General features: G+C 45.3%; 3 protein-coding genes across 3 annotated transcripts in view; 1 reads left to right on the plus strand and 2 right to left on the minus strand.

The window, feature by feature from the left end:
* The window catches only part of LOC143422193 (uncharacterized), a 53,508-nt gene extending 53,006 nt beyond the window's left edge, over nt 1-502 (minus strand). Inside the window, exon 1 of the mRNA XM_076892660.1 lies at nt 1-502. Within this exon, the coding sequence (XP_076748775.1) occupies nt 1-167 (167 nt within the window). The 5' untranslated portion in view covers nt 168-502.
* Oaf (BRICHOS-like domain-containing protein out at first) overlaps nt 1-27,949 on the plus strand; it is a 189,060-nt gene that overhangs the window by 62,260 nt on the left and 98,851 nt on the right. The gene's annotated exons all lie outside the window — the stretch shown is intronic.
* Nucleotides 428-26,617, minus strand: LOC143422355 (uncharacterized). The gene is given in 9 exon segments (XM_076892930.1): nt 428-529; nt 16,890-16,973; nt 16,976-17,139; nt 17,142-17,199; nt 17,201-17,233; nt 17,235-17,459; nt 17,518-17,559; nt 17,561-17,647; nt 26,507-26,617. Coding segments are annotated over 9 exon segments (906 nt in total).

Genomic DNA, 27,949 nt, shown 5'->3' on the forward strand with positions numbered 1-27,949 from the left:
GTGTAATGGGAATAAGAAGGGCTGGCCTGGTCGATGTGCGCAGCCGTTGACAAGCCTTGCACGATGGCAGCCGAGGGATCCCTAGCTGGCGAAGAATTTTGGGCTGCCGGTACAGCGTGATGGTAACGCTGGCACATTTCGGCCAAATTCCACCCATGGGCATCCATATATTAACACTGGTTCGATTTTCTTTGGCGTACCATCCATTTCACACGCGTTGTGCACACTGTCCTCTTCTTGGTCCACCTTCTTTGCTTACATTCATGCCGTCTGCGTGTCCCCGTCCGTGTTCACTTGCTCGTCTTGATCGGCTACGATCGAATCGGGAACGTAACAGAAAACACTCGCGTAATTATCCTCCGTTATCGTTCCCCGTCTCGAACCTTGAAACATTGCACTTGGAAATCGTGATCCCCGACGACGCGGACTATTCGAGATTACGCGAACACGTAGCCCAGGCTTCCTTTTCTTCCTCTTCTTCTTCTCCTTCAGCTCCTTCTCCCTCCTCTCCTTCTCTCACCGTAGGATGCTGCTAACAAAACGGAACATTCTGTTAGCGTCTCGAATTCCGTAGCCAGAGATCGATAGGTCGGAGGTGGAAAAATCGGCGTAACGATCGTATCGTGGTACGGGGCCGCGATGGTACAAGGGATTCCAATGTTCATTAAGTAATATTCCAACTAATCACGGTTTAAAGAGCGGGTTAATGAAAGTGTCCGGTTTACTTCGCCGGCGATGAGTTCGCGATACCTGCTGGGACTAATGGACGGGTGAAAAAACGCGGTACGAGATAATCATCGGTGTATAGACGGGCTCGATATCGATCGGCTTCCACTCGCGAAACAACGATCGAGCGTTAATCACTACCGTGCGCGGCGGATCAACGGAACAGGTATAATCGCCTATCGATATTACGGTCCATCAAATCAGAGGTGTATCGTCGGAGTTGCACCTAATCCAATATAGGAGAGAGAATAGCGGGAGCCACGGGAGACCAGGGATCGATCCAATTTCTTCCGCCCCGATATTTTACGCGATCACGTTCCCCTTCTGGCTTCGTCTCGCGATACACGTCTAACCGTTGCGCAACTGCATGCCTTTATTATACGGTTTATTTTCAACCTTTCTGGTAAAACCTCTACCGTTTCGTTCACTATTAGTTCAAGTTTTCGAAAATAGATGAACAATTTATTTAGCGTTACACAGAACTCGAATGTGAAAGTTGAATCGACTCTAATCTACCTTTTTGTAGAATCCAATTATAGTACACTATCTTGGGATATAAAGAAGGGTATGCATAGGGGTTTAAAAGAAACGGACCAATATACGAGTGCTATAACGTCACTTTTGTTCGATAGCTATGAAGAGAGAGAGCTCCATTTGTCTGTCGCGAGCGAGCTGAAATTGGCAGTAGAATAGGTAAGAGGAGTCAGACAGGACGTTCAGTTATCCGAGGATTTATTAAAATTTCGTTGCAATAAATGGAATCGCTTTGTACCATGATTAGATCGGAGTTATCGCGATAAGAATAATTCCACTTTGTTCAGCTGTATTTGCAGTTTAATTTGTAATCAAAAAACGCGACGATTTATTAAGAATTTCTCAAAATTCAATCGACAACTTTCATCGCTTTCGTATCTCGATCACCTAATTTAATATAAAAATACTTGTAATATCTACGCTTCGGAAGTTATCTTCTACATTTTATCGAATACTATCCTGCAAAAATCGCAAACACTTTGACAGGAACAGTTATGCTATCTCGGCCTATCGCAAATGAATTACGGTAATGTAAAAATGGCCATAACTCCCGATACCAAGTTCAACCGGGGAACGTATTTATATCAACCTTTTTCATTGCTTTACTCTGCTCGGTTCAAGTGGGTGTTACGCACATTAAGAAACACCTACACACACGCGACAACTTTATCAGTCACAATGTTTACTAAATATTTTATACATTTCAATAACTTAAAACAACATATGTTATCCCGAACAAACAGCTTCTGGATGACGATTTTCATTCTGCAAGAAATATAGCACAAGGAAATACAATATAACGCCAGTGATTAAAACTGTCAGAATGGTTACGCGTCACCAATTATTTTTAAACGCTATCCATTTATTTGCAACCAAAGAATTAGATATTGAACGCCCTCGTAACCCTTTTCACAAAAATCCAAGTCGATCGTTTCGATCATTTCAGCGATTTCACCATCAAACTATGGTAAAATATGAATTTCTGAGGAATTCCTCAACATCGTTGGGTTCGGTTCGATTAAGTGATTCCGACTCGGCTGTCTTCCTACATTCCTGCCTCGTGATCAATCACGAATGACAAACGCGATCTGGCCGCACGTGAAATATACCGGTTCCCGGTATATAGGAATAATTATTTATTTGCTCATTGTCCGCGGCTGAGGAACGATCCAATTACCGATGGAACGGATCGGCAATAATTTTTCGGGGCGAACGCGCGCGACGCTGGGCACCGCCACCGCGAGGGTCCGCCGTTCGGAACTTATAATTTCCGGCAGAAACGAATCGGTGTTACTACTGGGTTGGGCCTGGGCGAGCGCCGCGGCCGTTTCCATCGTCGCTGAACCGATCGGGTGTTAATCACGCCGGTGACCACGATATATTTATCGCGAACCGGCCGATCGACGATAAATTACTACCGAGTTATCTCAACGAGCGGACAGTAAAACGTTCCGTTTCTCTTTCTTTAACGCGCAATTAACCGTACCGGCGGCTTGCATACGTTTTAGCACCTAAAAACTATGAAACCAGATATACCAGCGGCGCGCGGTTCAATATGGGAACCGTGGGGTCCCCTGAGCGCCTACGTGCACAGGGCGAACCCTAGGAAACACGGGTCCTCCGAGGACGATCCTGCGTTTAAACCTTTTTGCGGGACAACGCGAATTAATGGCGTGTCCGATGGTTCCGGCGAACGACACTCTTCTTCCGCGCGAGGCCATTAAACGAACGAGCCGCGTATGCGCGTGCATAAGTACGTAATGAACCGTTAATGAGGAACGCGAATAAATCTCGAAACCGGACAATCTCGCGCGCGCGGACGTTGATGAATTCGAATAACCGCTCGATTCGAATGCGAGCGCCGATCGTCGCGTGGTAAATCACCGGCTCGTGGCTCTCGGTTGATCAGCGGGAAAATTGAAATTGTCCGGCGTCGATCGGACGCTCGTGCGAGAAACGAGTCCTCGGTTCGCTCGTCGAGCGTAACTCGACAGTCGCTCGAGTGAATTCGCTCGCGAGGATCGAAGCAACCGCTTCGACTGAGACCTTTCGCGCGCTATTAAAGACCGAGAGACACGCGGTGCCACGGCTAGTGCCGCGTGCATTCTATTTTCCACGGGAGTGGAAGGAAAAATGCAAAAAGAAAGAGAGAAGAAACGTCGCCTCTCCATGTTGAACGCGCATCAGGTCTCGCACCAGGTCTCAGAGGGCCAATTATCGCGTTCGACGTCGATTTTCCAAAAACGTTTGGCCGGCGAGCAACGATTCGAGGATCGCGCCGCATCGCGTCGCGTCGGCCCGCGCGATGGCGGCGGTTAGAAAGCCGCGACGTTTCGTGGATCGTTAATTCACCGTTTCCAGATTTTACGGCCGCGTATATCGAACAATCTCGCGCGGTAATTGTACGCTCGTTACGCGGCCTCTTGCATATTATTTAACTTTCTTCGCGGAGTCGACGCCGGCGAAGCGCGGGAGATCGCCGGGACGGTAGATGCATATCGGCTATGAAAATCGCGAGGAACCGTCCAGGGTAAAGAAAGACCGAACGAAGGCGAAGGAGAAAAAGCCCGGTACCCCGAGTAAAAAAGGACGAGTTCGCCGGTTCGCCGGTTCGCCGCCGCGAAGAAACCGATAATTTAAGCGAATTTTTCAACGCGACATCGTTACGCGACTCCGCGGCATTCCCCGTGCGCTTTCGTGCCTCCATCCTTGTAATGACATACACCGTGCGATGCAACCAATATCGCGTATCGATCTGGCATTATGATTATTATTGCGTTATGCCTTGCAACGCGATTGAGACCTCCGTTCCTTCGTTTGCGACGTGTCCACGTGTCTCTGTCTTAGTCTGTCTGTGTCCGTTGGATCCTTCCCTGTGAGCGTTCGGTGCACGCGCCTCTGCGAGCTGTTAGATCGACACGACTTTTGCGATCGCCTTAACCGAACCGACGATATGCGAAGAGTGCGCAATATCGTTTGCTAAAAATGCTTGCACCCAATATGGAATGCTTCTCTCTCGTTTCTCAAATACTTTTTTTTCGATAGCCGCAACGTTCTTTCATATTATGCGCGGCTGTTTGATGCGCGTTGCATTTTTACTTCGGACGCTATCGTTCCACATTATACTCCCGATGATCGTAATATACGTGACCATACCTTAGCGTCGCTTCTTCTACGCATATAAAGTTAAAATTATAGGCAACGAGATACACGGATGAATAATCAATTTATTCGAAATAAGAGCCAGGTATTCATCTAGTCGACGACTGAATTCATGTTTCTTGAATGGTTAATAATATTCGAAAAACCTTTTGAATTTTCAATCGATAACCGAATGAAATAAAGTAATGAGAATTTGGTAATTTGGATGTAATTAACTGCAATTTTCCGTTCAATTTGAAATGTGAAAAAATTAATGATCGTTACAAACGACTTGTTCGATGTCGATATAATGGTATGTAACGTAATCGCAGACAAATCAAGTAAAAACGTAAGCGTGTAACAAGTTGAATAATTTTAATTCGATGGTGATTACCGTGAGAGAGATAATAGGGTCGAAAAAAAATTCGAACGTTGTTACTTAAATCAAACTGAATCTACCATATCGTGCTCACACGTATCAGAGCCAAGCCGTACATTAATCTCGCAAACATTTGAGCAACAAACAATTAAAACTGCTTTATGTTTCGCCAAACCGTAGACTCACTCGACTAGATAAACCTGTTCTACGAACCCATTCCGCGCAATGTATTTTCATCAGCCCATACGTTACTCCAAATACTATCAATCTCAATTACAGTAATTTATCAACTATACTCGCGATCTTGCTTTGTTTCTCCTATAAATTACTCCCACAGACTTTTCGGATCCTCTAATTTTTTTTCAAAACCATCCTCCATCGCAAACGTATGGCGAGCAGTATCGCTCGACACTCCTTCGTCCGCCATTTTCCCGACTAAATTTATTCTTCCTTATGAAATCATCGCGAGAAATACAGAAAGATAAACCAAAAGTAAACGGTTAATTGTACAACGAGTAAAAGTCGCGAACACTCGTACCAAGTTTACCTAGCAATGGCTGAATAGCACAATTAGCTACGAGACAACTCTGTTGAACTTTCGCGAAATACCAGCGAGGCAAGAATTAAGGAAAAAGCGAAGGACGTAGGTGGAACGTCGCAAAAGTTTCCTCGACTGGTCCCCAATGATCCACGGTCTCGTTAACGCGCTATTGACTCGGTGCACCTCTCGATCGTGCGACGGACACGCTCGACGCTGCTAGTTAGACGCGTTTACTTCCTCCGTTGGTAGGCCATCGAATCGAAGCTATCGGCTAAACTGTTGCGTACATCGAACGGCGACGAGGTCGTTTCGATTTCGCTTGACGAATGCCCGCCCCGATGCCACGAATTTATTACACGCTGGTAAAAATCGCGGGAGAATGCGGTTGTCGTCCATCTTTTTTCCCCCGTGTCAACGAACGCGAGGGAGTGTATCGCGAGGCCGCGTGTGTACGATACGAAAAGTTTGCACGTTCCGTTTGCCTGGCGAAAAAATGGCACTTGTCCGCGGCGTCGTCGCAAAAATGTCACGTTCCACTTGTTGGCCGCAAGAAGCTGGTGTGTTGCGTTTTTTGCTGCGAGGACGTCGACGAGATATGCCAGGCTTAACTCGGAGAATCCAAAATCTGCCGTGTTTTCTTGCGAGAAAATGTAGAGTACACGTTAGTTCGCACGATTGCAAGACCAAACGTGCTGCTGGTGCCCGTAAGAAATTGATCGAGAAAATGTCTGTGGTTTGTGGTGGTTTAACGCAGCTTATTGTTGGCTAATGAAGCAAGTCTCCAGTTGTACTTCGCGTGGATGGTACCTCGTTACCGTTCGATGATGTATCGAGTGTGAAATCGCGTCGTTAATGAGGACACTTAACGCTTTGCTTATAATTACCGAGAACATCGAGGATGCGTATCTAGGCTCTGAAATTCTGATGAAAAATTTTTACGAAAACGTTGAGAATTTTAGGAAAACTGGACTTCCTTTTGAATACACTAAGGAGCGTAGATATTTTAATTAGAATAATTGAGTGAACTAATTTCCTGAATGCTTTTGTGGGAAATAATGAATTCAAATTATGTCTGTAATCCAAAGTTTCAACGAGAATATTAATGGATTCAAATTTTTGTTGGTTTAAAGTCAGAGAGATATCGAAAATTGACGGTAGACAAATGACGTGATAATTACAAAGAACCAGGGAGTGTATACACCTTTCAGCCTTGGTAGATCACGATAGCACTTCTGAATATCGTAGAATATTCTATGCGGGATGTTTCATAACGTTCGGACGTAATTTCAGAGATAATTTAGCTACTCGGAAGAAGGTAAAAAAGATGGTGTAGATGATGGACTTTAACTGTGTTTCTCAGCCTACAAGAATAGTTCCTATCCGTTGGCAATTCGTGTTATAAATTCTGACTCTTACGAAATATTTTCCAAAAAGTGTTTAAACTCGAACCTACTCTTCTCGGTCCTCCACTTTGAATTATTCAACAAATTGTTTTATGTAACATTACTCGAATACAGTCGCACATAATAAAATTTAACAAGTCACAAACCAGACGTAGACTCCAGCTCTAGAAGCTAATGACGAACGCCTCTGGATACAATAACTTTCATACTTGCTTCGAACCTAACACCTAACCAACTCGCGGAACAAAAACCACTCGACAGAAAGAAAACAAAAAGAGAGGGAGAGAGAGAGAGAGAGAGAGGGAGAGAAGAAATAGAAGCGTCGAACACGAGGAACGCGATACAAAGCTCGAAGCTTTCCGTCAAACGAGGGCTCGCGTCTCGATTTTCGACACACACGAAGTCCCGATCAGTATCGTCGATCCGATCGATCGGCGCACGAACTCGGTTATCGACTCTCTGATCGCCGTTAACGAAGGTTTCACGGTGGATTTTCGAAAAATCGACTCGGAGCGCGCGCGCTGCCCCGTTGCCCCCCGTTTTCCCTCCCTCCACGGGTCTACCCTGATCTCCTTCTCTCTCGTACACCCACGCGCGACGGCGGCTGCGGCTGCGGCGGCGGCGGCGGCGGCGGCGGCGCAACGACGAAACCGGCCGCCGGCTAAGAGAGAGTGTATTTCTCGCTTATTATCCTTTCCTTCGATTTCCTACCGTAAGGAAAAAGAATACTCGAGCTCTCGGATGCTGGCCTATGTATCGACGGGTATCGTCCCCGCTGCCCTCCGCCGCGCGTGTGTGACTCAGACGCGCGGCGGGCCGCGTTAAACGCGCACGGCTCGCCTTCGAGATTTACAGCTCATTACCGATTTCATAGCCCGCGGTCACGATCGAGCCGCGGATCTCGTCGGATCGTAACCGCGAAATTTCGACCGACAGGATCGCCCACCGATCGATACCGACGACGCGACGAATGCGCGGCAAATACTACTCAAATCGTTATATATATAGAGGCTCTCTCGTTACTTCGGTTCGCGTTACCTCGTAACTCCCTCGGCGATCCCTGGATACGATGCGACGTCCTGCTCGAATCGACTTTTCACAGATGATCGCGCGGACGATTGCACTGATCGAACGATTATCGAACGATAGGATCGACGGGCACGCGTGACACGCGCACGGCCGCGTCCGAAACACCAGGAGGAAGAATCGCTCGACTCGGCGCGGTACACCAGGCAACCCACTAGACGAACGATCGCGGATTATTACGTTCGATCCACGGGCTCGTCGGCGACGAGGCATAAACACTTGGGGCTGGATGCGTGCACGAACGGTGGCAACGGGTCCCGGCACGTTAGCCGCTCCACGCTCGTGGAAATGTCAAACGACGACGACGTTGGCTCGGTTCACCGTCGCGCCGGCAGCGGTGACCGTCGCTCGCGTGGGAGTGTGACATAATACACCGCTGCGATCGGTGATTTCGAGCGCGTTGTGCGTCGATCTAGCCGGTTGTCACGGGGATTCACGCCACTCCCGCCACGAGCTCCTCCATGGAGAACCCTGCTCCTGACTCCTGGGACTCCACGTTCGTTAGTTACGTACTCTCTTTATATCCGTATACACCTATGCACATGTACATATATATATGTAATATATATATACATACATATACAGGTAAAACGACACGCGGTCCAGGATCGTAATTAGAATTTTGCCTAGATCTAAACAGGGAGCTCGGAGTCCCTCGAGCAGCGGTCTGTCCTGTCGGTTTCGAGCGCGCGTGTGTCCAACTCGATCGCGGCAGCCGGGCCGGCTGACTCGTCGCGTGTTCCGTGGTGCACGACTCGAGCGCGGACTGAAGTCGAGCGCGCCGTGAGGTGAGCGGAGGTGACTTGCGACTCGACTCGACTCGACTCGACTCCGCTCGACTCGACTCGGCCCGGGCCGAACTCCGCGGGCGCACCGGCCACTCTCGAGAGTCGGTACCCAGTGGCGGCGCCCCGGCTTTCTACGTTTCAGCGGTCGACCGCGCCGCGGATTCGCGACCTGATCTACACGGACGTCGCGCAGGTATACGTGGCCCCCACGGACACAAAAGCGTTCGCGAGCGAACTCTCTCTCTCTCTCTCTCTCTCTCTCACTCGCTCCGTTGCATCTCCGGCTGAGCCTCTCCTCGCCGTCGTTCCTCACGATCTTTGTCTAGGTTCTATGTCGGCTATTGTCAATCCGTTTCGCGTTCGCCGTTCTCTTGCTCGTATCGCGGCCTTCTCGCTGGCTGTTGCGCTCCGTCCGGTCTCCCTCTCGCGCGAACGCGGCCTCGTGGATACGCCCGTGCATAGGCGGCATCTCCGCGCCATCGCTTCGACCGCGAGGATACCGCGGCCGCCGAAAATCGACGCCAGATTTCTCTCCCCCTCCTCGATTTCCAACGTTTTTCGTGCAACAACGATTGAGAAATGTGTGTGGGTACGCTTGTGTTCTGTGGCTGATGAACTGTTAACATGGTTGTGCATTTTGAATTTTGCATCGCCATGTAAATATTCTTTTAACTGTTGTGATTTGGAACGATCGTCAAGTTTGTTACATGTCGGTTTTATTGTAACGAGGATTAGTAATTTTGAAATTATACATTTTTATAATGTTCATTCAAGCTTGTCTTTTTTGTTATTTGTATTTCCTCCATTTGTATCGTTTCTTTCTACATCTTCGTTAACTCTTCCTTCCTCCTTTTAGTCGCCTCTTACGACAAGCAGGAGCTACTGTGGGTGAATTCTGATCCCCACCGCACAGGGATACAACTTGTTTTATACATAGATAGTTTGAGATGTTAAAGTAACTCTGTCCCTCTCTCTTGAAACCAGAAAGGTTCTTCAAAGCCAATTTTTCACATTTATATTGTAAAATCTTGTCGAATGAAAAATGAAGAATCCACTAGCATTCGTTTACTTTTGAAATGTTACTCATCCAGCGCAAAGAGATTCTACTTAGTACCGATAGATCAGCCTCGATAAAATTTGTTCGATATACATCGTAGCAGATTTTATGCCTCGACTACTTTCTTTCTTTCACGTTCCTGCAACGAACTTTCTATCAAACAAAACGCGTCGCTTTCTGCATGTAAAAAGGAGCGGCACCGATCTCACGGGACCATTTAAAAGTAAAATCCTCGCGTCTATACGCACCAACACTTGGACGTGGACGCGTACAATCCGTTTCCACCCCGAACGGTACGCTCGTAATTACGCGAAACTAATTCGTGGCCCTGCAAACCACTTGCTCGCCCTGTTCCCGAAGCCGCCAAAAACCGAAACGTTACGTAAACTGACTCGAGCGAGCAGCGATTAAACGAAGGCGTTATATCATCCTAAAAATTTATGCATTCCGTTATTGACTGCTCATCGTCCTCATTTGCCTTTTTAATATCCCCATTACAGCGATATTAATCAGCGAATTTTCCCGAATAACGCGCTATCGTTCACGGTAATTCCCTCCTCGGAATCTGCGAGTACCAAGAAGATTAATCTCAATTGACCGATTCCCGTCGAATCATCGAAAATACCGGGCTGCGAGCCCGGTATTTTCCACCAAATCGCTCGTAGCTCGATTCCTCGATCGAATTCGATTTAAAAGAACAACTCGTATGAATTCATTGCTTCTCGATCTTTAATGTCACAGCGCTGCGGAAATTCAGAAAACTGGATGAGTTCGATAAATTAACCATTCTTCTGATTATCGAATCAAAGAGTTCGGTAAGAGTTCAATAGATGGAAATTTCATTCTAATAAAACAGAATCTAGGTGGCTGTAATCTAGCACAAAATATGTATAAGAGAAACTCCAAGTGTTAAGAATGCAACGAAACTCGTATCCTGCGTTAAATCGAAACGGTTGATTGCTTACGAATATTTGAACAATTTAAAAATTAAAGTAGACTAACCAATATATAATTACAACATTTTATCACTCTGGACCAATAAAAGCTACCCCCTGAAACGTGTTCAACGTCGGAGGACTAACGGAACAATTTCTCAAAACGACTCTAATATTCGAGCAACGCTGAAACCGCAAGAAATCGGTGAAATTCGAAATCAAGTACGAATTCGACTGGTAATTACCATGAATCGGTGAGTCGAGGAGCCCGCAACATTAACGTTAACGAGAGGCGTCGTAGCCCGATCGAAACGGAAAGAGAGGCCGCGGAGGGCCGCGGCGCGCACGCCCCAGCCTCGAGATTGTCCTTTTTGAATTTCCTCGGGCACCGCGAGTAATGCCGCGTTACATAATTGAAAGCGTAGGAAGCGGATTGATTAACACAGACGAGAAGAGAAAGGCCCGCGCGTCCCGTATAGATCGGTGGTGGCTTTTATGCGAATCGCGGCGAAGCGACTCTAGGCGGCCACGTGGGTGTCATCGCAACCGCGGCCAACGAAAAAGAGAAGAACGTCCTGTGCGCCAACGGCGGAGATTATAGACGGCGTACGGACGGACGGAATATACGAGCCGCCAGCGACTCTCCAATATCGCGGAAAGAACGAGGGGAGACGGCCCAAGGATCGGGAATTACGATTTCTTCGATCGGTGGAAACGGATCTCTCGCTAGTTTCGTTCGAACGCTGGGGTGGTGTCCAATGCCCGCGAGATCTAACGTATAAATATGTCTGCTTCTATTTGTTCCAACGACCGCTAACTAAATTGGTCTCGTCTACCAAAGTGCATTTAATTTCTTGCTGTTTAACTCGTATTGTCGTACACTTTCTTTTTCTGGGCTCGGAACAAATGACGGCTACAGTCGGTGTTTACTTTGTAAGTTCGAAATTTATTCCTATAAACAAGAGGGGATTACAGTAGTCGAGAGTTTAATGCAAGTAACTGTAATCGTAACTCGCCTATACATCGCCAAAAATTGGACGGTTATAGCCATCGTTCGCAGTAATGGGTTAATCAGTGTATACATGTCGATCCAGAAGTTTATTCCGTTGCAATTAACGGGTATAATTGTGAACTTTTTTTGCTTTATTTTTTTCATAAAATTTATAACAGAAGCATCTAAGTATGCGCTTTTTAAAGGATTCTTCAAATGAAAATTTGCAGTTAACTAGTTGAAGTAGACAACTGCGAGGCGTGAATGAGACTCTCCAGCGCGTGACTAAGTAAATTGAGGACTATGAATGGAAAATGCAGAATAGGAATGCAAGATGCCTCAGTGGAATATACGAGTATATATCGATGCTTTTTGTATATAATAAAATTGTCATTTTACATGGAGTAGCATAACTGACGAGTAAATTTACTTATTATCGTTCTCTAATATAATTCTAGTGTAGATAATTAGAAAGTTTGTTTTTCAACTTTGTTAAAATACAGAAAATCTAATTGCGAATGTAAAGTTAGGAATAAACAAGCATGTGCTGTATAAATTCATCTCGAGGTTCGTAAACGCAACATCGTATCGCACTTTTAATCCAACGGTGCACAAGAAACGAAAAAATATGCTCGAGTAACTAATAGCAAGTTATTACTTTCAAGCTATTAGCAATTCAGATAGCGGATCACTTCGACTTTCCCAGTAAACGAGTTAACACCGACACATTTTGCAACTTTCCCCGCGTTATCTGCGTTTTCAGCGGCAACATTCATCACGAGTCGAACGTTCCATTCCTCGCAACAATAACGCCACCCAAATGTCACGTATTTCTAGGAAACGAGTTTGATATTTAAATCTTAGAGTGAAACCTATCGCAATGAAAGTTGAGATTCAGTGAAACAATTTCAATAACCGCCCTTTCTTTGCAGACGACTAAAAAGCGGCGCGAAGTTGTATAATTACCAGAAGTAACGAACGATGCGCCTCGATTGAATAGAATCGACGATGCGATTGGATGATACATCATTTCACGTGTAATCGTACGCGTTATTTAATTATTAAAGGACGATCGTTTGGTAATTACACGGTTTGTATTCCAGCCGTTCGTCCATTGGGTTAACGCAACCCAGCTGGCTCGCTTTAATGCTTCGTTAACGCTGAACGCTTCGGCTACGAGGAACCGTATTTCACGAAAGTAAGAACGGACTAGCCGAGCGCGTTAATTATCGAGAAGCACGGAGCACCGCGACACCGCAAACGGAATTAACTGCCGATGTAAATCCTTTGAAATCATTCCTCGTGGAGGGTGAATTAATGCGTTAGATCGGTGCTCGGTTATAATAATAAACGCCCAGAAGGAGTTGCGATAGCAAAATCACGAGTTCTTGTGAATTTCATGTGAATTACTTAATTGTTTTATGTTACCAATTAAAGAACACATTACAGTAACATTAAAAGATAATTATACACTTCTCGCAGAAATCAGAAAATCAATTTCTTGAAAATTGCGAAATGATCTTATACTCTTATCATTTGCATCGTTCCGTTGTATATTGTGTATAATTCTAACTCTTTAAATCGATTTGAAACAACTGAGTCCAACACAGTTTACTAGGATAATATTTTACATCTCGTTTAATTCTTTGCAAAGTTTTCCATTGAAATGGAGATTTTCTATTGCTGGAAGCCGTTAATAATAGAAACTATTGTTAAAATAACAATATGTCCGGAAAGTAGCCAAGTGGAAAGAGTTAGAATTCTCAAGAGACAAGAATCGCGAAAAGAAGAAGGAATTAATTTAAACAAACGGAGAAACAGCTCATTTAACATCTCCTGAACCGAGCAGACTCGAAATCCATAGCCGCATAGAAGATGAAAGCAGGAGGAACGAAGGGAAGTCCGTTCGAGCGGATTGCCGCACCAAAACCGCCTAACTGTTTTCATATGCACATGAAATGAATGCACGTGTGCGCTCGTCTATCCAACGTGATACGGAGTAGTGAACGTAAAACCGAGCGTATAAACTGAACGTTTTAAATATTCCACATTTTAACTGAAAAACAGGGGGTAGAGTCACGGAACGATCGTCCAATGGAGTTGATCGCAATTTGTAATCGCCTCCAATCATGTGTGGATCATTCACGATCGGACTGTTGCATTGAGAATGCCATAAAAAATGAACTATCGAATATGAAAATCACGCGGTTCGTAATATCGGTGCATACGATTCAAGGCCGAGTTGTTTAACATTAGACCTTTTAATTAATTACACGTGCGTATCGTACGATTAGTATGGACTGATATAAGTTCAAGCTATTCGCATTTCAATTACCATTTTACGAAGACAAATAGCGTGAAACATATTTTCGAAAATTGCTAATCTCGGGTAAATCCGTTTCACATTCTCGCTGATAAAGCGTTCGAAAGCAGGTCCCATCGAACGGGAAGTTAAGCAGGCGCCCGTAGGTAGGTTCAACGACAAAGGATCATCCCTAAATCTCCGCGGCGATGCCCGCCGACTCCAGTGAAAGGTCTGTCGTCCGTGGTTTAATGGTATCCGCGTCTACCATCGCGAGTGCGCGGCGCGTAACTAAAAAACGCGCGGCGTCTAAGCGGGTCAACGCGTACGGACGAAACGCAACAATAAACGGAAGAAGAACGACCATTCGTAGAACCGTAAAGTAAACGGAGAAAAACGGCACGGTCGGCCGGCCTTCGTTCACCTGTCCGTAGCGGCAGCCACGAAACACGCCGCGCGGCGAAGTGCATTGCGCTCGTTAATGCGCTGGGAAGCGAGTAACGTCCGTCTATGGTTATAAATATTTATCACGGCCGCGATAGGAGCGGGGCGACAACTCGGACCCGACTCGGATCTCCACGGAGAATCCCGCGAAAATTAGCGTCCTGGAAAAAACGACTACTCACACTCGGCCACCGCGGAGAGAAAATGTTTATCGACGGTAATCAACATACCGCGTGACGATGATTTATGGCGTGCGCGATGACGAGTCAATCCCGTTCGCGGGTTCTCCTCCGAGCGGAACGACCGGCTCCTGACGCGGGTCCACCAACCGCGGAATTTTTCGTTTGCGTGCTTTTCAAGAGAATCCCGATCGTTTACAGCGTAACATGGAAATTAGCTGCGATCTCGCTCGAATGAAATTTATTGAGCGATTAACAGTTGTTCACCGACTACGTGGAGTTAACTCGTCGGACGAATCATTATTCTTAGCGATTATCATAGGTGCTAATGGATCGTTGCGTTTTTATAAGACACGCCTGATTATATTACGCTTAAAATCGTGAAGATTAAAATCGATTCGTTTGCTGTGAAATTTTTTCTTTTATTCCCTTCTTGTATATTTTAAAGGGATTTTTTCGCGACCGAGAACTGAGCCTGTTGACAGATTAATGCGAAGATTGGCAAGGTTTTACGTTATAGCAGAATGTATAGAATATAACTTTAGTATGGTGCGATGTATATTGAAGTATGCACATACGTAATACCTATTTGAAAGCATCGGGAGGTACAAGTGAATCCACGTACGGTTTCGTTGGAAATACTGTTTTATACGGGGAATACAAGCGTAAAGAAAATCTGAACGAGGAAAAGAATGATCGGCGAATGATGCGTTTTCTAATAGACGAACGTTATCTCTAATCGCGTACAGTCACGCTAATTTTATCGATATTGACGCACTAGGAAATCGTTTCGGGATTTGTATAGATGATACAGTAGAATGAAATACGTTAATGGGAATAGTTAAAGGATATTACCGGTGAATCACCTGGAATTAGTAAAATCTTGCTTCTCGGTACGCTAGACTCACGCGTTATATTTATATCGTAAACATTACTAAAACCTTCTTACGCTCGATTAATCACTTTACGGAGAATATAATTTCATCAGGATATCTATTGTATCTTCTACTTCGAAAGTGTATGACCATGCAAATTTTGATAGGCACTTTGGACGTTTACTCTGAATTATTCGATAAATTATAAAGATCCAAATGTGAATGCGATAAGTTAGTTCGAATATTCATACCCTTTTTTTATTGAAATGACGTGAAATATTTGAAAACATCGATAAATTAATTAACCGCACTCTCAAAATAATGTTCACGGTAGTGGTACCGTATGCAGCAGACATGCCGTGTTAGCGGAGTTACCCGATAGTGCGATAAATCTTTCCGTATCCGATATAATAGATAGACGCGAGCGGTAAATCGACTAAAGTAATAGGCTAAAATACATTTAATCCAACGCGATATATTCCATAAAATCCCCGCTAATTTACCGAACAGGAAATATCGAATAGTGTCTGCTCACGAGGCTAAGAATAAAACATATAGACCTCGCTCACGTGCGTTTAATTACTGAAGCAGAAACGATAGGATCGCGATACGTGTAACATAAAAGTCCCCGTAAAATACATGTTAATCGATTATCGTCACTCCCAAGCAACAAAGAAAATATTAGAAACTATATTCGAATACAAAAGAGTACCGTATCGAATAATTAATTTAAGTTCGAACAACCTACGGATAGTACTATCACTTGAGAACTAATTTCTCCCGTATTATTATTACGTTACACGAAAGTAATTACACACTCGTAACACTCGTTCGAACGCAACGAACGCGAGCAAATGTGAAGCTCCTCCATTTTTCTCGCGTTAGAGGAGAGTTAAAATCGTATCGCGTCGAGCAAAGAGCGAGCATTCGTTCTCATTATCCGGCGATCTCATTCACTCGAATCGGAGCGGAGCAGCCTCGACTCCGAGGCGGGGGGCACCCTAACGTTTCCGTTCGACATCATCGCCTATTCCACGGCCCGGCATCGAAGTCTCTCTCCCCTCTAACCGTCAGAAGGTACGATTTCGAGAGTGGCCGCCGCGGCGGGCTGGGTGGCTCCCCGGCGCGCCGCGTTTCCACTTCTGCGCCGATCGGGGTGACGTCGACGGGATTTAGGAAAGCGACGGTAGCCGGTGTGCACGGCAAGGACATCAGAGTCGAAGCTAGCGGCGGGTGGTGGGCGCGCACGGTGCCTAAGTGAGCGTCTCTCGAGGTGCGCGTAAGCGTGTGCACGCGAGCGAGCGAGCGCGCGTTGCTCGCACAGCCGGGTGTGCGTCGGGTCGACCGGGTGCGAGGCGACGGACGGAGAAACGCGAACAAGGACGGTTGGGTGGACTGGTGGAAGAGGAAGGAGACGGAAACACGTTGAAAATCTCCGCGATGGAACGAACGGGTGGACCCGTTAGTGAAACTGCGATACGAAGGGAGACGAGAAAAAAGGGCGAAACAGGGAAAGGGAGGGTGGGGAGATGGAGAGAGAGAGAGAGAGAGAGAGCATGAAATAGGGTATGCAGAAGGTGAAGCGGATTAAAAGGAAGAAGGCGAGGGAGAGGGAGGCGAGAGAAACCGAGGGAAAAACGCGTGGAAAAAAGACAGAAGCTCGTTTCGTATCGTTCACGGCGGACGGGGAGAAAGAGTTCGGGAGAGGCGTAGAGGAGAGCAGAGAGGCAGAAAGAGAGTCGAGGCGACGAGAGGAGAGAGGGATATGGTACAGCGAGTGGCGTGCATTCTCGCGCACACGCTGCCTCCCCTCTGGTGTACCCGTGAACGTTCGCGTGCACGTGCAACGGGGGTCTACGCGCGGTTGCGCGCGTCTGCGTGTACAAAGTAGGTCCACGAGAGAGTCAGGAGAGACGGCGAATGAATATCGCCGTCCCCTCGGCGGCCGGTGCGACCAATCCGCGCGTAGCGCGAGCTGCGTGAAGGCGGAACGCGGCCTCTTCGCGTATATCTGCGTATTTATTATTCAGTTTGCAAATACGCGGCAAAAATGATCTCTCGGCGGGCGCGCGGTCGCGCTCGCGCTCGCTGGATGTTGCCGGGGCCACGGGCACGGACCGGGCACGAACCGGGCACGGACCGGGCCCGGGTACACCCGGGAGGTGGAGCCAGAAGGTAAGGAGCAGGGCAGCCGGCAGATATCGGCCGTTAATTTGTTAGAAACGCCACCGGCACGGCCGATTGCACCGTCCGCGGAGGCTCTCTTCTACTCTTTCTGCTCCTCTCTCGCTAAATGGACGCGTGGTTCGCGCCACGCTCGCCCGTCTTCCTGACGCGGGACGACATTTTCTAATCGCTGCCCGCCGACACACGACAAAATGTCCGCGGGCTTCTGGCTGATTGTTTATTCGGCCCCGAGAAAGGGGTTGCTCGAGCCAGACTACCGACTATTCCATTCCTACCTTTAACTTACGCGTCGACGGTTTCTTTCGATTCTACGATTCCATTCCCTTCGATTCATGATTGTAATCGTTTTTGGCTGATTGTTTATTTCGAGGAGGGAAAAGATGGAGGAACGAGTAGCTTTTCTGAGATTTGCGATTCTATGGTTCTTGTTATTTCCCACAAAATGGCTATAGACTTTGATCTGATTGGTTATTCGATGAATAGTAGGCAACGTTGGGTTTTTATACAGTATCGAATTAATTAATTCCTCATTGATCATCTCTGACAATGTATCTAGTACTGTTCAATTATTTAACATACTACCAATAGTATCTTTATCTAAAAGACTAACACATGACAAGAACTCTTGTCTTTTGGTACCTATTATATCCTAACCATTGAAGAAAAGTAGCATGGTCTTTAAAATGATTGTCCGCTGTTACTGAAACAAATACAATTGTTCGCGGATATTTTTAAACTAAACCCTACAAACATCAACGCTACTGAAATATAACGAATTTAAAGATTTGTAGCTCGATACGCGTACTGGAAAATGATAGAAACTCATCGTTCGGCCGATGTAACACCACTGTAAAAACACGTCGAGAGATCGGAGCCGCTAGCGAAGTTCGAGGCGGTTCCGATGAAGACGTCAATGCGAATTTTTTTTCAAAGCCTTAACCAAGACAATGGCGAGTGAGCCTCCGATAGTCCGGCAACAACGGGACTCGTGCAGTAGCGGATTATTCCGCGACTCCGCGGCACGGAACAACGATCTTGGAAACGGCTACGGACGGCTCCAATAGACCTCCGTTGCATTCGAATGCGCTTGATATTGAAATTAAAGCAGAGAACCTCGTAAAATCAACTTCTGACCAATCGTTTCTTTGTACTACGTGCCTACCGGACTCGCCTGCTCGAAACTCCGACGATTCTAACCGATATACTTCGAGGAACATTTCGAACGAAAGGGTGCTTCATGAATCGAATGTACGAAGTACCAGAATTTTTCTCCTTACACTTTCTATAATAATGTTTTTACCGATCAAGTTAAACGTCCTCGACTGAAGCTGAAGTTTTTAAACGAAGCTGTGCGTGCGATCGAAGCAATTTTCGTTCAGACTGCTCTGCTGAATTTTAGATGAAATATAAAAGTGATAATGACTCGGCCTACGGTATACAATAATCCATTATAATTTATATTAATTACATCTAGTTTTACTCGTTACAGAGTGTAGTAAATATGTATTAAGTATATCAAATGTTTAATTCATAGTGTGCGGTGTAGTCCTGTATAATAAAATTAATATAATGTAAATAGTCCAATATGTTAGTCGCTAATAATCACACGACAGTGGTAAATAAATAAATAAGTAACTAAAAAGACTAATTAATCGATTGTACAGTAACGTAAAAATTTATCACTACCAAGGTACCCACAAAGTACAGACATTTTACCAATATTCTACCAACAAACTCCCAAAGAAATGTCGACTATTATACAAAATTCGAAAAGATTTGTTAATACGCCCACGAACATGTACATCAATGATCCAAAAACTAAGAATCGAGAAACGACCAAAGAGCAAACACACCTCGCGTACCTCCAACCATCGAGGGAAACCGAAATACATCGAGCCCATACATTTAATTCTCGGCAAGAACAATTAAAACTGCGTTAATGACGTCGTCGCGAACGGATCCAGCGGATCGACCTTAGAGTTACGTGACAAAATGTGAAGGAACGCGACGGTCTGGAAAACCGGCGCGGCGCGAACCCCGCATCGTTGAAATGACCGGCTCGCGCCGATTTTTCTATGAACCGTCGCCCGCGCGCTACGTATTCCGGCATTGTCCGTTAAGACGCGGCGCGTCTAGCGCGCTGGCATTGTATTCCGACGATAATAGATTCACGATCGGATAGATAATCAAACCAACTGTAAAAAGCAGCCGGCCGGTATTCATCGCACGAAACCGATGTTGATAAGGCGCGCGGAGTCAAGTGATTCATTTCCCTAATACGTCTACGCGTCGAATGACAATCGGTAGTGTACCGTTCGCGCGTCTCTCTCTCTCTCTCTGCGATGCTTCAGCGCTCGAGGGAGGACTGCCAGGTCCCTTCTACCCCAAAACTTGGACCAACCTTTGCCTCGCGACAGGGTTCAATTGTTAACCCTTTGAGTGCTCGTTGCAATAACTGTATCGGTGCGTTGCTTGCACTGTTGCGAGCGATTTCAACTTTTTTGCTAGTTAATAATTCAAAAGACGAGAAGCAACAGGTTCTTTTTTGTTGTTTGCTCGAGTACTTTCTTCGCTCGTTAAGTTTTTTTTTCTCTAATGCAGATACTGCGAGAGAAATACGACACGTTAAGGCTGCAAAGTTCGAAAGGTGCGTTTGGAGAGCACAAAGTTCCTCCACCGTACGAATATGTACACGTTCGTGGAGCGGAGCCACCTGGTTGGCCGGTCGTTCTCCGTTGCAGCGGCCGGTGGCGAGGTCTGGCTCGTGAAATTCGTTCTCACAGAGAAAGTGGAATTACGTCAGCAGGCATTCAGCCGTAAAAAGAGGATCGTCGCGGCGACGCAGCGCGCCGTATCCGTTGCTTTTCTTCGGCCGCCGCCCGCGTTCGCCCGCCCCGTGGTCATTTACACCTTCTCCGCGTGTTCCTTGCACGCCGTAACATTTCCGCGCGCCACGATATCATCTCCTTTCTTCTACTCGCCTCGCGCGTTCCTCCAAGGTTCGCCCTCCGCTTCCTGATCTTAAACGGTCGAGGAAGTGCCCGATCGGATCGACCAGCCGGAGGTTCCTCGTTTCCGCGATGGCAAACGCTTCGAAACCGAGGCGTATCCGTTGGTAAAACCCTCGAGTGTGACTCTTCGACGAGTTCCCTCGGCGATTCCATCGGCGACAATCAACGAGGACGGATGTCGCGTTGCTGCGTTCGAGCATTTTTCGTCCAAGGATTATTGGTGAACCACGCGCAGCCAGTGGTACGGTCCATCACTGGTCAGACGCCCGCCAAATTTCTTCCACCGTCGCGACACGTGTATACGCGGAAGATCTCTAGACTTGAACTCTCCGATGGAGCTGCTGAATTTGTCTCCATCGATTCTCGTCAAGTGTCAAGTTATTGAACGTAAATATTCTTCAAATGTGAATTATTGCAATTCTCATTTCTTGTTCCACAGATAATTTTACAAAGTGAATTATGATATGTCACGGTTATTGAATTTGGTTTGGGGTACGCGTGTTTTATGTTATAAATACGGGATTCAATTTTTGTTAGAAAAAGAAGTTGATAGCGTAAATTATGTCAGGTGCACGTCAAGTTCTGATTGATGCTTTTGATCGTTTTTTAGATATTTTTTTTACACTGTAAAGATGAGAGTTAATTTTTTTCAATTTTTCTCGAATACGTAACGCGGTCTACTCAAGACAGAGAGTTACATATCGTTCGCACGTAAGAATTATGCTAACGGAACGAGAGTGGAATTATAAGCGTGACGAGCTACAAACCATAGCCACCGATGTATATCTCTCAAATCAGATTAATCGATGACGCAATGCTTCGCATCCCTAAATGACTCCGCCAGATTCTGCACAATCAGCGCCGCCAAAGAAATCGTGACTCGTTGAAATGTTCGTGGCCTTTAAACTTGCGCGACGCGAATTTATTTATCCACTTTATTGTATCACTTCGCCTCTCGCAATAACCAGAAACTGTCTTCGTTCCGAAGTTAACTCTCATCGGTACATTCTCGTCAAACTCAATCAAGTACCGACACCTGTAACAATTTTATACAAAATGAATTTTAATCTGGTATCTGGAAACATTTTTCTAACGTATCGATTTCTCGTTCATTATTCTTCTTCTCGTTATTAATTGAGATTTCGTCTCGACAAACAATCCATTGAACAGTGCTGTGAGAAACGAAAAGAAATTGCTGTCGATTTATTAATCTCTCGTCTTAATACAAAACTAAACAACCGATCATTATTATCGATAGACTTTCAAATAAATTCTTATCCTTTATGAATTTAACATTAATCACGAAAAAAAACTGTATCGATAACTATACCTACAATTATAATTATCAGGAGATTGATATGAGAAGCAAATAAAATGTAACTTAACAAATGCAGATGTATGCAGGGTGTTAATTTCAAATCGAGCATCTAGATTATTTCCGCTACCATTAAAAAGGTAAGAATATATGGCTGAATAAAACTTAAATGGATTCAAGGTTTTTTTATCACCACCAGATACATGCCTGGAAGCCATTTAAATCGTACTTAGACATTTTTCTTACGTGTAGTAAGAGCGGAAATAATTTAGAGGTGCTCGATTTAAAATTAAAATGTATACCTATAATATCAAACATAAATACGTAACTAACCCTTACGTCAGCTGACAAGTCGAGCGCGCATCAGCAAACATATTTTCCGCAACATATTTTTTCTTACAAATTTTTGCAATTTAAATACCACGAGCAGATCCGCACAACAATCTCGTTTAATTATTTATACAAGATTATTATTCTCCTCTCTGGACGCGTCGCGTTTAACGTTTCCACGCGGTTTTCCTCGCTCCGTTCCCCTCCCCGGAAAACGCACGGTTCAAAGTTCACGGGATTTTACGCCCTACTTCCTCCGACGCTCGTACCTTCGAACCGTAACGCAACCTCTACCCGCGGTGAAACGCGACGAATTAGAATCAGCAACCGGGCAGCTTTCTGAAAACGTCGGGGACGGTACGTTCCGAGAACGGGTTTTTTCTTTCTGGAGGACGCGCGTCGAGCACCTTAGCGAGCCACTTCCGGCCGCGGGAACGTCAAAGTTGGGTTTTCCAGGTGAATTATTTACGTGCCAGCTCGTGAAAGCCACCCAGGTCTTCGGCCTCGTCGAACTTTCATCGTCGCTCGTTTCAATCGGCTCGTTCCCTCGTTATTGCCGTCGCCGTGATGGCCTCCTCTTCGCGTCGTCATCGGCCAAATTTTCGACCCGTTATCGCTGCTTTCATCGATCTCCTTGTTTCTTCGTTACCTCTTGTCGCATTGTTATTCGCTGCCCGATGCACTGCTATTGTCAGTGCCTGACTTTTATCTTTCCTCGCGGTTGGTATGTTGAAAACTGGCGTTTCAACGAGAACCGTGGACTACTTTTGTTATAGTTATTTATATATCGAAATGACACTGAAAGCTATCCTTTTTAATATCGTGCCATTATTGATCATCCAAAAATCGTATCGGAATAGACAATATTCTTCGCAAATAGAAGTAATTGGTTCGCATGAAAATCGTGCCACGAAACAAGCTAACGTACAATCTGCATACAATTTGGAGAACCGAACAAGTCATAACGATCATGAAAACACACGAAAGGATAGTAATTTAATTAGCACTATTTTGAAACTCCTTTTACAGTTATCCCGACAATGGATATTTCTGCGGTAACAATTGGTGCTAAATAAACTTCATCCTCTAATGTTCCCACCCATAAAACTCGAGACGTACCACGCAACCGCCAGCAACGTAAATAAGAGATTCGATCATAAAACGAAAACGGTAACAGTCAGCAAGTGTAACAGACTAAACTTTTGGAAAGCAGGCGACATTACGATCGGTAAAAGCTTAGATTTAAGAGATGACGTTTTAAAGAGCTAGTTGGTGTTATTTCGTTTAACAAAAGTAGCCTCGTAACATGTATTCTTCTTTTCTTATTACTTGCTCATCATTTTTGCTTCCTCGAATAATTCATTTCCGCGTCTTCCTCGATCCTTTCTTCCCCCTTTTAGTCGCCTTTTACGACAAGCAGGGGTTACTGTGGGTGCATTCTGATCCCCACCGCACAGGGATACATAATAATATATAGATATATTCTAATTAATTGCTTCTTACACTTTAATCACGACTAGCTCCATACGATGTTAATCATTCGTATCGTTAACCTTCCACTAATTACAACTTCCTTCGCTTTCCCAAGCGTAATAACCGCAATATCCCAAATTCGTTCTCCAATCAGCTGTCCGCCATTTTCATCGCCACGAATGGATCGCGTCTCTGTTTTTCCGTTGCGTTAATGTATTTTGTTGAACCGCGATACTGTCTCGTAACGATCGCGATGCCGTTGGTCGAGAGAGGGGTCCCTCGAGTCGTTTCACTACGACGACGACGACGACGGCGGCGGCGGCGGCGGCGGCGGCGGCGGCGGCGGCCGTGTGCCCTCCTCGCTAGGAAATAAGAAATTTTCTTGAGAGATGCGAGCCTCTGCGAGGGAGGAGGCCTAGCCAAGCGAACATAGTTAATTTAGATTGTATCGCGTGAGAAGCAGGAAATGACGAAATATCCTGAGTGCTGACTTATACGCGGCGCACATCGTGTGTGCCTGGGTCTCGTACCTCGGGCGGCGTTGCTCTTCGACTCCTCGCGACCTCAGCCCCCTTCCGACACGCAAGGATGATACTTTTTTTCCTATCCTCCCGTTGGCTACCCCGGTCGTGTCATCTATTTCTTCTTCTTTCTTTCTTTTGTTTTTTTTTTCTTTTTGCACGTTCCTCGCGACGCTTCCGCGGACGGGACCGTGAGAATTTTTGACCAGCCCGCTACTACGAAACTGTCTCTCGCCTTCTCTTTTCCTTTTCTCTGTCGGTGGAACGATCGATCGCGGATAAGAGATTTCACGGGCCAATTCGCAGTTTAACAACGGTTGCGCGAGGCTTGTTCCATTCAGCCGTTGTGCCCTCAAATCCCGCCTTGAATCGATGATTTGTGAACTGTGGAGATGCGATGCGTTTGTGTGTGTGTGGGAAATTGAAACGGACGAACAAGCGGGGAGGAATGCGAGTGATTCGTAAAAACGTGGAAAGTATCCAGAGTGAAGTACCCTACGCGTTATCGTATTTAGAAGACGAAGCATATCGCCATTCAAGTCTCGCACCGGTACTCGTACAAACGCGAAATAATATCCACAGATTAATGGTTTATCGATTTTGCCTTCATCATGGTTCGTTCTCTTCAGCTTCGCGACTGCACACGGGTGAAAGGCGGAAAGGGAGAAGAAGAATGCCGAGGAGAATGCAAGGGGACGCGGACGAATTGGCTGGACGGCGTTTTGTAAGTGTTTTTGCGAACCGTGGACGGATATGACGCAGGAATAATTTGTTACACACGATTGGAGACGCAGAGCATAATGAAGGGGTTCCGAGTGGGGCGCGATCGGTTTGAAACGGTGCGTAAGTATAATCTACGTATGCATGTACGTACTCGAATAGGCAGCCAGTTTGCGGTATATCGTCTGAGGAGCGTGGCAATATTGTCTCGCGCACAGGAATTCTTCAATTAAAAACTGTTCGTGTAGACACATCCGCAGAAAAATAATCGCGATCCAGTCACAATCTTAAAATAAACATTGCACCGTATTTTCTTCGTTCGCCAAGTAGATGCCTCTCGAAAGTAGGCACAGTTATTCAAAAATACAATTAACAAAGATTCGTAACATGAATATACAATTTTGAATTGATTCAAATGGTCATGGGAATGGTAATTAATTCGATATCGAGGTAGAATAGGTTGTTCGTCGACGGGGTTAATGAGACATTAATGATACGTGAAATATAATTCCACGCGATAGAGATACCGTAATAATTAAGTCTGCCACTGTCCCTGTTACATAACATTTGTGTATTTCGTTCCCGCGACAATGGTATTCCCCGGTGATTGCGTAAAAATGCCCGCGATAACGTATCGGTGAAGAAAAAAACATTTAAGGGGGGGATGGGGCGGCGATGATCGTAGATGGCCGATTACATATTTATAAATTAGCAGATACAACATAAAGATATAGATATAAGAGCTTAATGCCAGTCATAAAACTGGGTTTTCTCCGTTCCACTCCCATGGAGCTTGGTCATCTGTGGAGTTACTATGCCCAATTAACCCTTTGAGAACCGTACGCTACGCGGGCATTGCCACTTCCGACGTTGCAATAGTTTTCGCCGTGTAATTTTTTCGAGTTCGTCAAGGGATCTCGGTTCAATGTTTTCCATTACGCAAGATCGACTGCCGGCCCGTAATTGACTCCTGGCATTGTTTAGAATTCGAGGAGGCGCTTTCGCAATCGTGTCTCAAACTAATTGCCGAAGATACACTTTGATTTTGGAAACACAGCTTTCATTGAGAAACATTCTGTTTCTCACTTTACGGCGGTAAATGAATAATTTCAAAGAAAACATCGATGGAGCACTGACCCCATAGATCTCATCGTGATGCAAACAAATATCAAATAAATGTAAAGGTATTTTCATTTTGAGTAATTACATTTCTTTTGTAGCATTTTAACAATTAAAATTCTCCATTTTTCCATAAATTAGCATCAAATTGTAGTAAAGAAACATTTATCTTCTCCATTTTTCACAACTTGCAGCCATGGATCGCTGGTTTCATATTTGTCGAGGGCACAAGGGTTAAAAATAAGGAACGGATACGAATCATATAAATCATCGCGTGGCAATGTTTCCGGGATCGTAGGAATACTATTTAAAATAAATCATACGTATCAGCCGCGATAAATCTCAATAATTTATCATACTGAAGAACGTACATTAATTTATCGCGTAAAAATAGCCACGAAGCATTTAATGAACGTACAATTTCTACGGTGCGATTCTCTAGTTGTTACAATCAGGCTACGAATCGAACTAAAGGGCACAGAACATCCGTCTAACGATTCCTGCAATTTCTTATCTCCTTGAATCGATTGTGCCTCGACATTGCACATGTAGGACTCCATTTTCACACGGGCTATCGACTGGGTTTCGAAATTTCGACGTTCGTTTGTGATTAATCGTTCGGGAATAAAGTAAACGTGGAATGCATTCTACGAATATCATCAGCCTCTCCACGCCCTTGGTCACATATGTGGATATTTAGTTTTTTATCCTGAAATGATCCTTCTTAATAATCAAATAATTTTGAAAATCACTGTCTCCGTGTATCCATCACACTTTTTTACTTCAATTCAGTGCAGCATGAAACAGACTTCAGCTGACACACGTGTAATAGATGTTCGATTAACGCCACGCTGCTGAAAAACGCGGTTCGTTGGAAAATTAGCACACGTACGTCCGATAAATAAGCTATTTAAGTTCATTAAACGAAGGTAAAAAAGACATTACTTGGGGAACGAGCTGATATTTCCACCCGCGTCCAACGTGCAACGTCCAACAGGTGGGGTTCACCGGCGACTTAACATCGTGTTACGAGTCACTTTAAATTCATTATGCGGTCACGTATTATTACCCTGCCGGTAATTTTTGTAATTTCGCGATTAAATCGCGTTCTAGAAAACTATTTTAATAATGTGCGCTCGGCGCCCGCGCGGCAACACGAACGGTTTCGCTACCGTAAAAAAAAGAAACAAGAAGAAGAAGGAGAAGAGGAGATGAAGAAGCATAGGTGGTGCTCGCGAGGATCCTTCACCTGTGACCCGAGAAACTCACGACGTGTGACCGTCAGCGATGAATAAATTTGAAAAGTCGCGGAAACGCATCGCTCGATCTCTCGACTGAAAAAAGTTGCTCGCGGCTTGTCGCGAACGCGAAACGCGTTTCGTTTTTACCACCCTCGAGTCGCTTCGCTCGTTGTCCGTGTTCGAGCGAGGGGAAATTGCTCGCGAATGATAAGTGCTTCCACTTGGCTGGCCAAGAAATCGAAGAGACACCTTGCACATTTTCTCTAACCAGAGAATATCGTGTAATCGTAAGAGTGGGAGAACGAAGATGCAAAGTGTTAATTTATCAGCAAAGTCCATCCCTAGAATGATAATTCTACTCTATCGATCATTGCTACCCTGCGTTGAGAAAACAAGTTGGCGTCCCGCTAATTAGGGGCAACCATTTCTTTACCACTCTCGCGGGATTAAAATTGTTTATATCCATTCACGGGCGCGATACTGGAATGGAAAACAGACGTTTCGCGCAACATAACTTTTACGGTATTAAAAAGAGTTTATTTAGAGACGCCTGGTCTCGGCAGCGTCGAAACGCTCGTTGCCCCTGTCCCTTCGGGAATTACGCCCGTAATAAAAGGAGGAAACCGTGAAACGTACGATTTCTTTTTCTGG

Source organism: Xylocopa sonorina, chromosome 3, assembly GCF_050948175.1.
Source record: "Xylocopa sonorina isolate GNS202 chromosome 3, iyXylSono1_principal, whole genome shotgun sequence".
NCBI lineage: Eukaryota > Metazoa > Arthropoda > Insecta > Hymenoptera > Apidae > Xylocopa > Xylocopa sonorina.